This window comes from Sceloporus undulatus, chromosome 6 (assembly GCF_019175285.1).
Source record: "Sceloporus undulatus isolate JIND9_A2432 ecotype Alabama chromosome 6, SceUnd_v1.1, whole genome shotgun sequence".
Taxonomy (NCBI): domain Eukaryota; kingdom Metazoa; phylum Chordata; class Lepidosauria; order Squamata; family Phrynosomatidae; genus Sceloporus; species Sceloporus undulatus.
This window is the reverse complement of record NC_056527.1, coordinates 87,679,570-87,695,569: the sequence shown is the minus strand read 5'-3', so window position 1 is coordinate 87,695,569 and position 16,000 is coordinate 87,679,570. Positions and strand designations below refer to the sequence as shown.

Below are 16,000 nucleotides of genomic sequence, written 5' to 3'. Positions count from 1 at the left end.
TTCACTTCTCTGTTGCTTTGATTATTGTCCAAGATGTTCTCAACCTTAGCAAACACAAAAGAAGCAACATCAAAACAATAATATCAAACCTGATCCATTGTTTCAGTGTCCATGATGGAAAACAACTGATGTGTAATTATCCTGAGACAAGGCATTCATTGTAAAAATCAATCATGTGTTTTCCCCCTGTAAACACTGCAATGTGCTGGGATGTACCTCAGACTTGCACACATCAGGAAGGAAGTATGCAAGAGAATTTATTCCCCAGTTGGTATGGAAAGAACTACAGCCTTCAACATGAAGGTTGGCATCCTGTTCAATATTTACGAGCGGATAAGCCAAACTTACAATCTTGTAATTTATGGGATTCATGATTATGGTCAACAATAGCCATATGTGAACTGAAAAATGTACCTCTTAAGCCAGGCAATGACACCACAAGGTTTTTGAGGTGCTGCAGATCAGAGCACTGGGCATGACAACTGCAACAGGGAACACTGAGAGAAGCAGTTGTGGCAGGACCCTGAGGTATCTCTGCAGCCTCCTGTCTCAATGCACCCTGTGAGCAAGAGAGTGCTGCACTTGTCATTCCCCAGCTCCCTGATCTGCAGCACCTCTGAAACCCTTCAACTGGGGTGCTACCTGGCTTAAGAGGTAAGTTTTGTAAAGGGTAGTATCAACAGAAGTACCTATCATTATGGGGCTCAATCGATCTCATCTGTAATTCCTCAGCTTGGCCACAGTGATCAGATGTCATAACCACAAAGAAGATCAAGGACATTCAAGAAAAATGTAAGATGTTTCGAACTAAAAGCTAACAACACTAATATAAATGTCAATTCGTGCTTTGCCTCATGATCAAAATGGAGGACATTTTGAAATTCATGCTGGACAAAAGGTTGAAATGTAGGGCATGTCCTGGAAAAGGAGGACATCTGGCCACTCAGAGATTGGCTAGCAGCCAAAGTATATTTTAGAAAGGCACAGCCTTTCATGTGAACGGCTGCCCTTTCACACTACACAGTTACATCATCATCCCACTTGAACTGGCATGATCGCATCCTATGAAATCCTGGGCTTTCTAGTTTAATAAGTCACAAGAACTTTTTCTGGCTGAGAATTCAGGAATGTTCCTTCCTAAACTGCAAATCCCAGAATTCTGTGGGATGGCACAATGTCAGTTAAAATAGAATCACAGCACTGTAACTGTGTAGTGTATTTGATGACCCAGGATAAGAAGTCACACTAATTGTAGGCTTGTGAAAGTGTACACATGTGATACTATGACTTTTTTAAACCTCCTTTTCAGGAAGAGTATCTACTAATATGTCTTTCTCCCTACTTTTCCCCCCTTAAGTATTGCCCTGTGAAACATATAGGAAATATCTGACTTGAGCTCTTCCTTACCAGTGCCAGCTGCTTGGATACAATGTTCTTTCCCACAGATTCTTCCAGGAGCATCAATTGTTCCTCTCCCAGTTCTGAGAAAGGGAGGAAAACAGTCAATGGAAGGAAAGGGTTCCATTCTAACATAAATGGCTGAAGCAGGGAGCGAGCAAGATTTTTGTTACCAGCAATAAGAGAGGAAAGAGCCACTGTTTGTTCCAGCAGCTTGGGACATGCAAAAGAAGAAAAGTACTATTCAGTATTCTCTTTCACAGAGCTGTTGACCTCTCAGTAATTGAGGAGAAACTGGGCAAATCTGTGAGAAAGAGAATATGAGCTGAGCTACTTCACCATGATCTTATATTGTTAAACAGATGCATATTTACTTAGGTATTTATCCAAGACTATTAAAGTAAGAAACAAATACCATCCTGTCTCAAGCCTTTCGTGGGATTACTACTAATTGGCTCCCTCTACAAGAAGCAGGTGGGAAATCTGAAGCAGTTTTGGTTTTGGAATGCAGCACTTGTCTGAAAGATCAGCATTCATATAAATGTGTCAGCAGTGTCTCATGAGCTAAAAGGCCCATTAGTGAACTACATGCATCCTAATGGTCTTGGTGTTTTTAGAGACATGATCCTTACCATCCAGAGCTCCCAGAAAGTAGAGGACGGCTTCTGCAAGTTTAGTGATAATGGCTCCACTGGGTTCTTGTAAGTTCTCCACCAGACCTTGCAACTCTGGTTTGTCAGTCTTCAGCTTGCATTGGCCAGGGCCCTCAAGAGCCTCCTCTAGCTAACAGGATGAAGAAAAAAAGGGAAAGATGTTAATGCCAACCTCTTATATGAGAGTAAATGCAGGGGTGTTGTGGCACCCATATGAAAGCAAGGGCTGCTAGGTGATGAAATTTGAATCAAGAGCATGGAATAGAAAAATGGGAAGAATGTCGAAAACCAAGTCAATTTTTTTGTCCTTATCTTCAGATCATATCTTATGCTAGAGGACCAAGGTTGCTGCAGACATGAAAGTGATCACCAAAAAGCCAGCAGCAGCAGCCCCATGGTTTTAACCTCCCTGCCAAAAAAATTCCTGAGGTTTGGGAAGGGGCTCCCATGGAAAGCCATTCTTAGGAAGCACACCAATGGCTGCTGGGGTGCAGAGGTGAAAGCCTGCACTTATTTCATCCTCCTATGAAAGAACAAAGAGTTGGAAATTATTCCTCACCACTGTTATTTATTATTTTAATGGTATATTTTATAATGTTATTGAGTGTTTAATATAATTATGATGTTACCAAGTCCCAGATTTTGGGGAAAGGCAAAATTTAAATGAAGACAGTAACAGCAATAATGGTAATAGCAACAACAACAACACAAGAGTTTTTGCACATTTTTCAATGAGTCTTCATATTTGGGGATGTTTTTTTGGCCAAAATTCATTCACTAAAAGAACCTTGGACTTTGCAGGGGGGGCAATATTTTAACAGAAAATCAGTATATTTTGTGCAGAAAACAATGTGTTTTGTGCCAAAGCATATTGATTTCTAGATGAAAATGCCTTGTTTTGTGCAAAAAAGAGGTTTTTTGCAAGTTAATTTTTTGTTCTGAAATGGGGGGGAAAACTCATGGAGTTAACCATTCTCTTGGCAGGGTGTTTGGTGTGTCAAGAACCTCTTTTTCATGAAGGAAAAGGGCATTTATGAGCACAGTAGGCCTTTGATATTCTTGGTTTGGTTCCAGGTTTGGTCTGATTCCAGGACCCCCTGTTGACACCAAAATCTGTTGATTCTCAAATCCCATTAAATACAATGACATAGTAAAATGTCAAATTCAAGGTTTGAGTTATATATATATATATAATGGCAAAATCAAGATTTGCTTATTTGCTTGCTTGCTTATTTATGGTATTTATAGCCCGGCTCTTCAGCCCTAAAGGCTATCAGAGCGGCTTTAATTATTATTTTTAATTAGATGGTTCCCTGCCCTCATGCTTACAAACTAAAAAGACACAACACAAAAGGAGAAGGGAATGGTGGTGGGGAAGGGGATTATTGGAATGTATACATTTTTGGAAAATTTTCAAACTGTGGAAAGTTGAATCCATGCATAAAATATCTGTGGAAACGGAGACTGCCTATACTCTTTTTACCCCTACTGTTGAATAAGCACGGCAGAGAGTATTACTGGATGTCCTAAAGATAACTTGGGCTGTGTAACATGTTAGTAAAACTTACATATGACAGCAATTGTGTAATTGTGTAGAAGGGAACTGGACTGGATACTCTCTTACAACTCTATGGTTCCACAAGAGAATTTTTTAACTTCTATTAATAAAACATGACACTAATTTTGAACACATTAATGGGAGAGATCCATGGAGACAATATGACAAAGGATGTGGGAACAGAAGTCCAATGTGCCAACCTGCACACTCTGCTGGAAGCAAATCTTGTGGAAACTCACAATGAGAATATATTTACCTGGAGCTCTAGCTTTTGTAAGAGGTTCCTGTCCCTCATCACAGCCACAAAGCTATTTAGAAATGTGCCACGTAGATTTTCAGATAAAAATGAAAACTGTATGCATTCCCGTTTAACTTCTGACTGTAGGTCTTCACTGACTTTCAAAAACACTGCAAACATAGATAAGGAAAGGAGGTTGAGAGAGGTCAGGGATGGATGCTGTGAACCCATTTAAGGAAGAGACACATCACAGGGCTGAGCTTTTGGATATTATTATTCCATGCTATTGAAAATATTGTATTTATGCCACCATGCAAACTCAACATAAAATGTTCACAGCACACAAGCACTAGGAGGTGTTTCACTGATAATTAAATTCCAGTTTTTACATAGTGTAGAGTCTTTGGAATTCATAATCTCTTCAGGAGTGATGGCTTGACATGATGTTTGTATTGACTAACTGTACTAAATTGCTAACTGTATTGACAAGGTCTCCAAGATGGCATCCTCAGAGGCAACTATGCCTAAGGATACCTCCCTTGGCATATGGTGAGCCTCTTGCCCCTCCTGATTGCTAACTTTGGTGAGAGAGAAAAAACAGACTGTAAACCTGGCATGCTCCAAAGTGAAGGTTAGCTTCCAGAGCCATCTTTCTTTTCAATAATGCTTTCGATTTGCATCATGAACTCTACTTCAATATGGCCTCTCTCCATCACTCCTCTTTTTCATATGACTTTGATAACACAAACAAAAACAGTGACAAGAGTATTATTTTTGGGACTGTGATCAGAGCCTATTAAATTTTGGTGGAACCAAAACCTCTTCTAGCATAGTTATGCTGCAATAGTGGTGGCAGGTGGGTAGGGTAGCTGAGAGGATGAAAAGCAGGAAATTCTATACTTTTCGCAGAATTAATGCATTTTGGCACTGTTGTAACAGTCATGGCTTCCTCCAATGGTATCCTGGAATTTGCTGTTTCTTCTGACACCAGAGCTCTCTGACAGAAAAGGCTAAATAGCTCACAAAACTACAGATCCCAGAGTTCCATAGCATAGAGACACAGCAGTTAAAGCGCTGTCAAACAGGAGTGCAGATGTAGCCTAGATATCTCTTCTCTGAATGTTCTTCAGAGCTAAGACACTATGGGAAAGGGAACTGTGCTTTTTCCAACAGGTTATTTCATAAACAGTGCCTTGACTCTGGGGACCAGCAAGACCAGGCATTAGAGAAATAGGTGGCCCTGGTAGGAGAGGACTGTTGGGTAGCTGGGGTTGCCAGCCACCATTTGTCATTGCTGCCACTTTCCATTCACACCAGAAGGTCCTTGATATCTTTCTTCATGAGCACAGAGAATGCCAAGACCCCTTCACAATGGTTCCCTGTGCAAACAGGCTGAGCCTATAGGATCTTGGCTATAAATTCTCCAAGATCAGCATTGATACTGGGAATGCTGGCTGGGGAGATTCCTGAAACTATCATCCAGCTCTGATTGTGACCCACTAGTTGAAGACCAGTGAGCAAAAAGATTTTAAATCTGTTGACATATGTAGTTTCTCCCCAGCCGTTTGTTACAAGAAGCCAATAGATGGACAAACCCTTCGGGAAGCTTTTAGTTTTGGCTCTAGAAGTCCTTTGGATTAATTGGGTTTGGGCACATCAAACTTTCTTAATTTTTTTTAATTAAATGTTATTAGAACTTGTCTTCTTTCAATTAAAATGAATACAAAAATGCATACAAAAACATATCACATCAGACTTTCAAAAAAGAAAATGTTCAGATGTGCTCCCCTTGGTGGAAATTGGCATGATACATACCTCAACTATTACCAATCATAGTTATTTGCCAAATGTGATGTTGATAACAATATATTTATTTTTCAAAAATCTGTCCCTTTCCTCAGAGTAGTGACAATGACAATCATCACTATCATCAACAATATTATGAAGAAGAAAACAAACTTCTAAAAATGAGTAAATATTAATAGAATACTGAAAACAAATTCAAAAAGTCTGCCTTAAGACTGAGAGCTCTTCCACACTGCACAACTGTAGCACTTTGATGCCACTTTAATTTCCATTGCTCCATCCTATGGAATCCAGAGTTCTATAGTTCTGCAAGCTATTTAGGATTCTCAGCCAGAGAGCATTAGTGGCTCACCAAACGAGAAATTGCCAGATTTCATGGGATGCAGCCATGACAGTTAAAGTGGTATCAAAGTACTATAATTGCATCTTGTGAGAGAGATCTGTCAGTGTAAAACACACTTCAGTCAGTAGTAACTATTGTAATGGGAGTGGGAAGCAAGACTCACTCCACTGAAAAATACAACTATAGAGATTTCTGTTTAAACTACAGCTGTACATACCTTACAGTTCAGAAATGACGAGGCAGAACCATCTTTGATCCTGGTGTACAATACAGCCTCATTTCTTTTTTCCCCCTGCTATCGTCCTTGAACTGAAATTGACTTTGTACACTTTTAGAGTACCACAAAATGTGCCAAGCACCCAAGGACCCCCTCCCAAATTGACTGGTGACTAGACAATGGCATATTTGCCACTTTCGGCTCTTTTAAATTTATCCCATCTCCACCTTAAGCCATTTTAAAAATCTTCACCACCATCATCACTACAACTACCACCACCAAGAGGTCTGATGAAAAAGAACTCTGATGTCAAGTAGAGACGCAAGGGGAAAAGGGGGGGAAAGATTTACCTGCATCAGCACGAAATGGGCATGGTTCTGAAATATAAAGTATTGGAAAGATTTTAGGGTAGGGGGAGAAAAAAATGAGAAGAGGTTCAGAAAAGAGAAGAAGTTCAAATTACTGTTGCATGTGGCTCCGTTTTCATTTCATTTCCAGCATAACAATGCCTCTCTAAGTGGTCTTTATATGCCCATTCTTTCCACACCTTGGCATCTAACATAATACATTTCTGTTTGTTAAGACGTGGCTGCAGTGCAATCCTAAACAGGTTTATGCAGAAGGCCTCTAATTTCAGTGGGACTTACACTCAAATAAGTGTCCACAGAACTGCAGCCTTGGGTTTAATTCCAAGCACACGTATTTGGGAGGAAGCATCACTGAACTCAATGGGATTTATATCTGAGAAAACGTATTTAGGATTGCACTGCTAGCACACTTGCTACGATTGAAAACACTTTGTCAGACAGGTTTTCAAGGTAAAGATTTGCATTCCTGAGAATTAATGCTTTAACTGCCATGGCCTGCTGCTATGGAATTCTGGGATTTGTAGTTTTGTGAGCAATTTACCCTTCTCTGTCAGAGAGCCCTGATGCCAATACAAACAATAAATCCCAGGATTCCATGGGATGGAATCATGGCAGTTAAAGCAGTGTCAAACTGCAAGCAGCCATACTTATAAATTTAGTCATAAATTGATAAACCACTCTCCGCTAAAGGATGCAGTCTGCACTTTGGAAGTGCTAACATAAAGCTCCAAATGTAGAGACCATGGGGTAAGTGCTGGTAAATCGCTGTTAAGGCGTTGAGGAAGCATGCATGTGTGAAAGCCTGGCGCACTTCCTAAACACCAGGGAATCGCTCCCCTTCAGCATCTCTGAATCGTTCAGGGAGAGGCAATTTCCTCTGAATGCAAAGTTTCTGTTCAGAGAAAATTGCCTCTCCCCAGACAATTCAGGGACTCTGGAACAGAGCTGACGACTCCCTGACATTTAAGAAGCGCACCAGGCTTTCACACATGCACACTTCCTCAATGTTTGTCACTCAATGGTGACATTTTGTTTTTAGATCAAATTAGGCTTTAAAGAGCTGCCTAGTATTCTAAGCAGATGCCCCATAGGGTCTCCTCTGGAAGCCTGGCTTCAGTGATTCCCATCTTTAGGTTAAAGGGTTTTTTTTTAATTTTTTAATAAGTCTTTATTAAATTATTTTAACATATATACAATGTTGCATATGCCCCATTCCCTACTCCCCCCTCCCTACTCCCGCACAGCTTGATAGAGTTTAGAATCAATACACTGTTTACACTTAATACCTAACATTCAGTATATGGGCTTTAATTACATTATTGACTTTGTTGTACTCCGTATTCCCTTTAACTTTCTCAAGTAGGATTTCCCAACCCAAATTCCAGGCTTCTACTTTCCTTTCTCTAGTATATTTTAATCTTCTATCTCTATTAATATCAAACAACAGGTTATCTGCCAAATACTTATCCACCTTGGTGAAGTTACAATTTTTTACTTTCATTCCATCCTGATGCTATCACAGCCTGTGTTGCTTTTAATTTATTCTTTATTGCTTTCTTTTCATTATTCTTCAGTCCCTTATTCTTCAAATTTAAAGTTGTGCAATTCTCTTTGCTCAAATGAACATCCTTGCCGATAATTTTATTAAGCTCTCTTATCACTCTCTCTCTCTCTCTCTCTTTAGATTAAGATGTGGCATCCAAATTTTGAAATGCCCTTTGGATTTAAACAAATATCTACAATGCTGGTTTTGGGCATCTACTGAAAGACTGACATTGGTCTCTCTGATCACACTGAGTTCAAAACCAACACACAATATTCAAATTTAGTGGCCACATCAACAAGGACTACAATTCAAATTTAAAAGATCCCTCCCCTGACTTATATGCCCTTTTATCCCCATTTGTGGTTGACAAAACCAGACTTTGGTGTTTTTTTAGGGAAAGTGAACCTTCAATGGCATATCATTTCAATTCTGGATCTTTACAGAACTCATCTGGGATTCACTCCATTGTGGACATTTGCTATAACACATATGCTACATCTTATTTAACAAATCTATACCCTATGTCAAGATTCACAGGTGCATAAACTAACTAGGAGGGCCTAAAACATTAACAGATTTTTTTAAATGATGTGCTTTAGACAGAGCGGTGGCACTTCTACTAATGTACAAATGATGTCCAGAAATATTATAAACAAATTTGCTAAACTTTGCTTACGAAATGTTCCTCGTTTATCCTCTGTATAGTAGGCAATACCTGAGGAAAATCAAAATAGTTTTCATAAATGGACTGAATATTGCAGTTTATTTCAAGATCCAATTTTGTGAACAAATATTGACAACAGCCTTTAAATTTGAAAATAACACCAAAGAAACAGAAACAGGTTCTGAACCATTATGCAGTTATATTCTATTAATGTATGAAAGATGTCAACAAATAAAATATTAAACAAATTTGCTAAATGTTGCTTACCAAAAGTTCCTCGTTTATCCTCTGCAGAGCAGGCAATATCTGAGAGAAAACAATTTTGATAAATGGAATGAATAAAGCAATTTATTTGAAGATTAACATTTGTAATGCCAATAGCCTTTAACTTTGGAAATGACACCAGGGGAGAATGTCATCCAAAAACAAGTTGTAATCCATTGTGTAGTTGCCATCTGTGAATCTGCGAATGATGTCCACAAATAAAACATTAAACACATTTGCTAAGCTTTTCTAAACTTTGCTTACCAAAAGTTACTTGCTTATCCTGTGTAGAGTGAGCAATACCTAAGGAAAAATAAAACCATTTTTATGAATCAAACGAATAATGCAGTTTATTTGAAGATAAACATTTGTGAACAACCGATGCCACTAGCCTTTAAATTTGGAAATGACACCAGGGCAGAGTGTCATCCAGATACAGGTTTGGATCCATTGTGCAGTTACCTGGGACTGTAAGCTAATACAAATGTTGGACTGAATTCTGAGTAGACTTTGTGATTGGGTATTTTAATATAATAAAGCATTTTATTAGATTACTGTATATACTCGACTATAAGTCGACCTCATGTATAAGTTGAGGGCAGGTTTTGGGGCCAAAATTATGGATTTTGATATGACTCGTGGATAAGTCAAGGGTAAAACTTAGGGACATGTAACAAACCTTGTAAAAGATGAAGCAAAGGAAAATGATACTAAAGAATTTACATAATTCTGGCAAGCATAACCATTTGTGCTCACCCTAAAAGCTGGATGGATGAGAGAGTAGAGATGGTTGGTGCATCTTTTAGGTGCTCTCAGGATGGACAAAGCATTTGCCTTTTGCCTCTCTACTCAGAAAAAGGAGGTGACTCTTCCCCCCCCCCCCCCCCGCTGCCTCTATACATATGAGTTGTACAGGGCTTACATTGACCCATAGATAAATCAACCCATGTTTTTGGAGTCAATTTTTTAACCAAATTTCTAGACTTTTACATGAGCATATATGGTACCTGATGATCCCTCTCTTAGTAGTAGTTTCTTGGCTCTGAATGCAAGGATGCTAGACTTTGGGATAATAATAGCTTTCCTACTATTTCTGGAACCCTAGAAAATCAAAGAAAAACTTGAATCAGTTACAAGGAATAAGGTGTCAATATGGATATTACTTGTTGCTTCTCTCATACTTAGTGAAAGGCTACAAGGACGTTAGGAACTCAGATCTGACCTTCAGCCTTATTTTGAGATAAGCTTCATAAAAGATGCTGCCTTCCATTTTGCTGGATTCATCAAACTGTGTCTCTTCCACAGTCACTACTGCCTCAGTCACCACATAAAGATTCTTTTGACACTCTTTTGATTGTTTAATGAACTCATGATCCATGTTGATTTTCCTAAAGCAGAAAAAAATGCATCCGTTATCCAGTATATATGCAAGAGAACAGATTGCAGTAATGTATATAACAGTCGTGTATATAATAGTAGTGTATATAACAATTTAAGGATCCTTAAATATAACAATTTAAGTGTCCTACTACTACTCCTTCTCCTCCTCATTTCAGTTTTACAATCTATCAGATTTTACTGACTGGAGTTCCAGAGCACCAATGATTTGTATTCTATTCAAGAATCTAGGAATCAATGAGGTAGTATTGTGATCCTGTCTATGCCAATTTCATTCACCTGTTTTGTCTGTCCAGTTGAAAAGGCCCCTGGAGCACCTATCAATACTGGAGCCATCATTGTTTTCTTTTCCCAAAGGTGCTTAATCTGTTTGTAGGTCTTGATATTTCATAGTCTTCTCTCTCTGTCTTCAGCTCAGCTTCCATATCGTACTACATCTTATAATTCAGGCTTTCTTTTTCTCAGCCAGTTATATCTGTCATATTATGTTCTAACTGTTTATCTTGCAGGACATTTACTCCACTATTTACACCACCTTTTTGAGGCTTGGGTTGCCTACCATTTCTTTGCGGTTGGTAAAACATATTTTTTGCACATATTCAAATGTACCATTGCAGCCACTTTATCACGACACTTCTTATAGTCTATCTGTGGATCTTTCTATATGAATAATAATTATTATTACTTTGAAGGCAACAAATATATCTCTGTTTCTTATATTTTCAATGTCTTTGCGGTTTATTCCATGCTGGTGTGGGAGACTTTTAATTACATTCCCTGACACCTTTACACTAAGGAGTTTATCATATGAAGCTACCAAAGCATTACTACAGCAGAATAGTAGTGTCTGGGGCCAAACCTTATCACACAACACCATGTAGCTGCTTTCTCTTCTATCCATTCCTAGAGCGTTCCTTTTTATTAATGGGCAAAATCTGTTAATGTCTCCCATTCACACTGGTTTTCCACTATTGATTTATGTATGATAAGTTCCTCCTGTAACAGTTCCAATATGGTAGTTTTGTGATGCAAGCAGTAGTCACATGGTTCAAGTGGGTGTATTTATGCTCCCCCTCTTTCCCTCCTTCTCATTTTCCCCAAACAGACTGGTTTTCTTTTTTCCCGCTAAATTTTTTTTTCTTTATTTTTTTTTACTTAACTAATTGCTTTGACTGAGCAATTGAGAAAAAACAGACTGAAAGGCATGCTGGGAAGAGCACCGGGCAGGAAGACAGAGTTATGAATGCTGGCTTGCAGCAGACAGAGCCAAGGACAGCAGCAGCACCATGGCATTTTTTGAAAGCTGTGGAAAAAATGACTGTCCCTAAACCAGTAAGTTTGCATTTCTGATACTAACACAATTGTGGCATCCTAGCAGTCTGGTGTGATAAAGCTTAGAGAAAACCATATAAAATAAATTGACCTTTGCTCTTGAAATTGGAAATCAAATCTACCTGACCTTGGGATCAGATCAAACCTGAGTGGAAAACTGCTACACAGAATGAAACAGGTACAACGTACAGTATACCTGTTACAAGTACAATGATGCAAGATACTGAGTTTGGACAGGGCATAAGATCAGTATTCATACTCACGCCTCCTTTGTCATAGCATCAAGGAATGTGGGGGGCACTTTTATCTTTTGCACCTTCGCAGTCCTCACACGAGACACACTGGTAATGCCTTTTATTTCCATGCTGGTATTAAGTCCACCTATATCTCCTTCCAGTGTTCCATCAACCTGGTCCACAATGGTAACTGGGTCTCTGTTATCTGGGAATGAAAATGGATAAAACATGGGAGTGAAAAAGACCATTGTTAAACAAATGTAACGAGACAATCAGGACATCTTTTTAAATGAAGGGCAGGGAAATGGCAAAAGAAATATAAAAGGGTGATGGCTATACCAGTATGGTGTAATGGTTTGAGTACAGGACTTGGACTCAGGAGATTTGATTCCCAGTTCATCTATGGAAACCCATTGTGTGACTTAGCCACACAAAAAAACCATGACAGGTTTGCCTTATGGTGGCCATAAGGCAGAAACAACTTGAAGGCACACTACAGCTATACCAGATCAGATAACAGTAGTACACCAGAGATTTAAGGCATGGTCTTTTGCAGCTCTAAGTGAAAATGCTGGGGACAGAAGCTGAGACTGAACATAACTGGTGAGGAAATGAGAGAGGACCTTCTTGGTTGCTGGCCCTAGCTTTGGAACTCCTTTTCCAGGGAGGCCAAAATGGGTCTCCTTCATCTGTCAGCAGGGAAATACCGTACTTTTTTATTCCAACAGGCTCTGAAAACTGAAATTTTTAAAGAAAGGGTTTTTAAGAGTTTGCAGTGTTGTTTTAATGGTACTATTTTAAAACAGCCTTTTATTTTTCTAATTGTATTATTTAAATTGTTTTAATATTGCTAACAGTTTGATTCCTTTTGAATGTTGAACTTTTGTTTGTTTTTAGTTATATTGTATTCATTTTAATGATAAGCGACCTTAAGCCCACATTTTGGGGGAAACCAGAGTACAAATAAATATAGCAATAATAATAGTTGTTGTTGTGTGCATTCAATATAAATCAAGAATAAAGAAACACAAAAGGAGCAAGGAGAAGAAGGAAGTCTTGTTGTCTGCTGGTACAATGATTTATCAAACTGATAGCCACAATTGGCCTTTATCTATCATAGTCCCATCCTTACAGAATACTCTTCCATGGAATATGTGCATTGTTCCCTTCTTGAGTGTTTTTAAGGATTCCTCTAGATGGGGCAAGTGTGTGGGAAGACTGAAGTACAGTATTTGCTGCTATAGTCCTTGGTTGTATGTGCATGTGTGTATGTGTATTTTTGTTTTAATATCCAAACTACATTTTTGACCACTTCTGGCACGAACTACAACATTTTATTCCCATCCTTGTGTGGATTTCTTCTTAATTCTAAGCCATATTGAGATTAAAATATCTCCTATTTTCCTCCTCTCCCTCTTTTAATAAGTTTTGACATTATAGTGTTGTAGAGCTTCAATGAAATGGCACTATTGCATTATATGACTATAACGCTAAGGAAATTTTTTTGAAGACAGAGAGAAAGAGAGAAATGCCCTTCAAACCACAGGGCTACTTGAGAACTGAGAATAAGATATATTAAATCAGGGATAGAACATATAATATTTTACATGCAAAGGGTCCCAGGTTCAACCTCTACTATCTTCAAATAGGGCTGGGGAAAATTCCGACCTGAAGATCCACTGCCCACTAGTAGACACTGAGATAATACTGAGACGGAAGAGTGACTTGCCTTTGTATAAGGCAGCTTGCTATTAATTTTGCATCTCCAACAAACAGACAAACACAACTGAAATGAATGTAAATAAGGCTTGGCATCTAACTGCATGGTAATAAAATGTTTGCCTGATGAAAATATTTTGGGTTCTTCTATTTCAAAACAAACTCTGGACCAAATAAAACTGAATCATGTAGCCTGTCCAGGGTTATGCCAAGCCAACTGAGTGTTTCCTGCATGATGTTGCATAATTTGGTGACATTTCTATTTACAGGATCTATTGGGCAAGTCTCCTGCAAGATGATGCACGATTGATTTTGAAAGATTCATTGGTCAGGCTTCCTACATGATGTTGCATGATTTTGTAATCTCTCTATTTTGCAGGATTTGTTGCAGTCTTCCTAATCATGGGAGGATCAAGGACACTGAACACCTAACCTCCATGTAATGTAATGTTATGTATCTTGCTCTCAGCCTTATAGGATTTAGCAAGCATTGCCCATGCTTTTGAGGGTATATTTTGAAGACACAAGGATTAGAAACTTGGACTAAGTACAGTCGCCCCTCCATTCTGGCAGACTTGAGATCCACGGTCTTGAATATTCATGAAGAGGTGACCTTGCGCTCGCAGGCATGTACCCCATTCAAACCTGTGGGGTTTGAATATTAGCAAGGCTCCGTCTTCCTGGGGGGGGGGAGAGTCTGGAACAACTCCCCTGCAAAAATGGAAGACCGACTGTATACTTAAAATCACCCAGGAAACTGCACTTTGCACCTTGAGTTCCATTCAGATTTTTCTGGTTCCTGCCAAGCCACTGTGGCATGCATAGAGCTTTGTAAAGCATGGATGGGAATTATATACCGCTCGAGATGTTTTTGGACTACAATTCCTAACATTCTTCACCATTGTCTAGGCTGACCAAAAATGCTGGACCTTGTAGTCCAACAACCTGTGGAGAGTTGCATGCGTCCCTCCCCTGCTTTAAAAAATGATTTCATGGAGAATAAGGCTATCAGTGTCTACTAGACATGATACTGTATACTACCACCAGCATCAGAGGCAGACCTTCTCTTAACACCAGCTGTTGTAAAATACAAACAGGAGGATGCTGTTGTACTTATATCCAGTTTGTGGACAGGGCCACTGGGAGGTGGTTTGAGTCTTGTCGAAAATATATTTTCCCTTTCCCCAGGAATCCTCTCCAACTAAAAATCTTTACTCAGAAATACTTGGTTCATGGCACAAGTTCACAGGCTGTTGCTCAGAACTGTACATGCCCTGAACGATACATTATAAATGTAATGTAATTAAGAACAGGATATGATTATATTGTAATGTAATTCTATTGTATTGTATATTACAATATAATCATATCCTGTTCTTAAAATGTAGTTAGTGGTTCTTAGGTTGATTAGAGTCTATATTAATTGCCAACTAACAGAATTTTGTATCTCATTTAATGTAGTTGAAATTCACCGATTTTACAATGGATGTCAAAACACAATTGACAAAAAATGATACTGCTGAGAAAGATGAAAACATATGCACTCCAAGACCCCTTCTCAACTGCCAGGCCCTGGTAATTTGTACAGGCTTTTACCCACCCCTTGTTGTCCTTGCTACATATGTAATATGTTGTGTAGTTAAACGCATTATGCAGTTAGCTGAAAGAAAATCTTCCCTTTTCGCAAATGAATGAATGAATAAAATGAGGAGGGCACATAATATTGAACAAGAAAAGTCTTTGGACTTATCCAACACAACCCTTATGTTCTCATAACTGAATCATTGAGGTTACCTAGTTTTGCAGCATGGCCTCCTGAAAGAAGCACATCTGTTAGCCGGTATTCAGTTTTCTGAAAACGGCTGTTCTTCCACAACCGATGTCTTTTCTTCTTCTCGTGAAGTAGGCAAAGAGGTTGATAGTGATCTTGGTCTATAATGCTGCATACTGGGAACAACTCTTCTTGTGGGTCCAGTAATTTTGCCAAAGATTTGGTTGCCTTATGGAATGGCATTTCAGGGGGATAATTTTGAACTAAAAGGGAGAAGCAACAAGAAAGGGAACAACATTATGAACTGCAATGCACTGTGCAACTGGCAGAAAGATAACGTCTTCTTTTGCAAACAGTAATTCCTTCCTGTCTTGAAACCAGTTTAAGGAAAATAGTTTGCCCTTTCTGCATCTCATAATACAATTATACAATGAATATAATTATCACCCAAAGGTGGACAAAAGTTCATACGGCCTGATTTAGAAAGAC

The 16,000-nt window shown here is 38.8% G+C and overlaps 1 protein-coding gene across 1 annotated transcript in view; it reads right to left on the bottom strand.

Annotated features, from left to right (window-relative positions):
* Positions 1 to 15,754, bottom strand: part of LOC121933646 (gasdermin-A-like) — a 16,180-nt gene extending 426 nt beyond the window's left edge. The window contains exons 1-10 of the mRNA XM_042473628.1: positions 15,535 to 15,754; positions 12,049 to 12,226; positions 10,278 to 10,443; positions 10,063 to 10,156; positions 8,804 to 8,842; positions 6,564 to 6,590; positions 3,866 to 4,017; positions 2,031 to 2,181; positions 1,408 to 1,481; positions 6 to 44 (exon numbers count right to left, since the gene is read on the bottom strand). Coding sequence (XP_042329562.1) covers positions 6 to 44; positions 1,408 to 1,481; positions 2,031 to 2,181; positions 3,866 to 4,017; positions 6,564 to 6,590; positions 8,804 to 8,842; positions 10,063 to 10,156; positions 10,278 to 10,443; positions 12,049 to 12,226; positions 15,535 to 15,754 — 1,140 coding nt within the window. The remainder of the gene's footprint in view (positions 1 to 5; positions 45 to 1,407; positions 1,482 to 2,030; positions 2,182 to 3,865; positions 4,018 to 6,563; positions 6,591 to 8,803; positions 8,843 to 10,062; positions 10,157 to 10,277; positions 10,444 to 12,048; positions 12,227 to 15,534) is intronic.
* Positions 15,755 to 16,000: the final 246 nt, after the last annotated feature.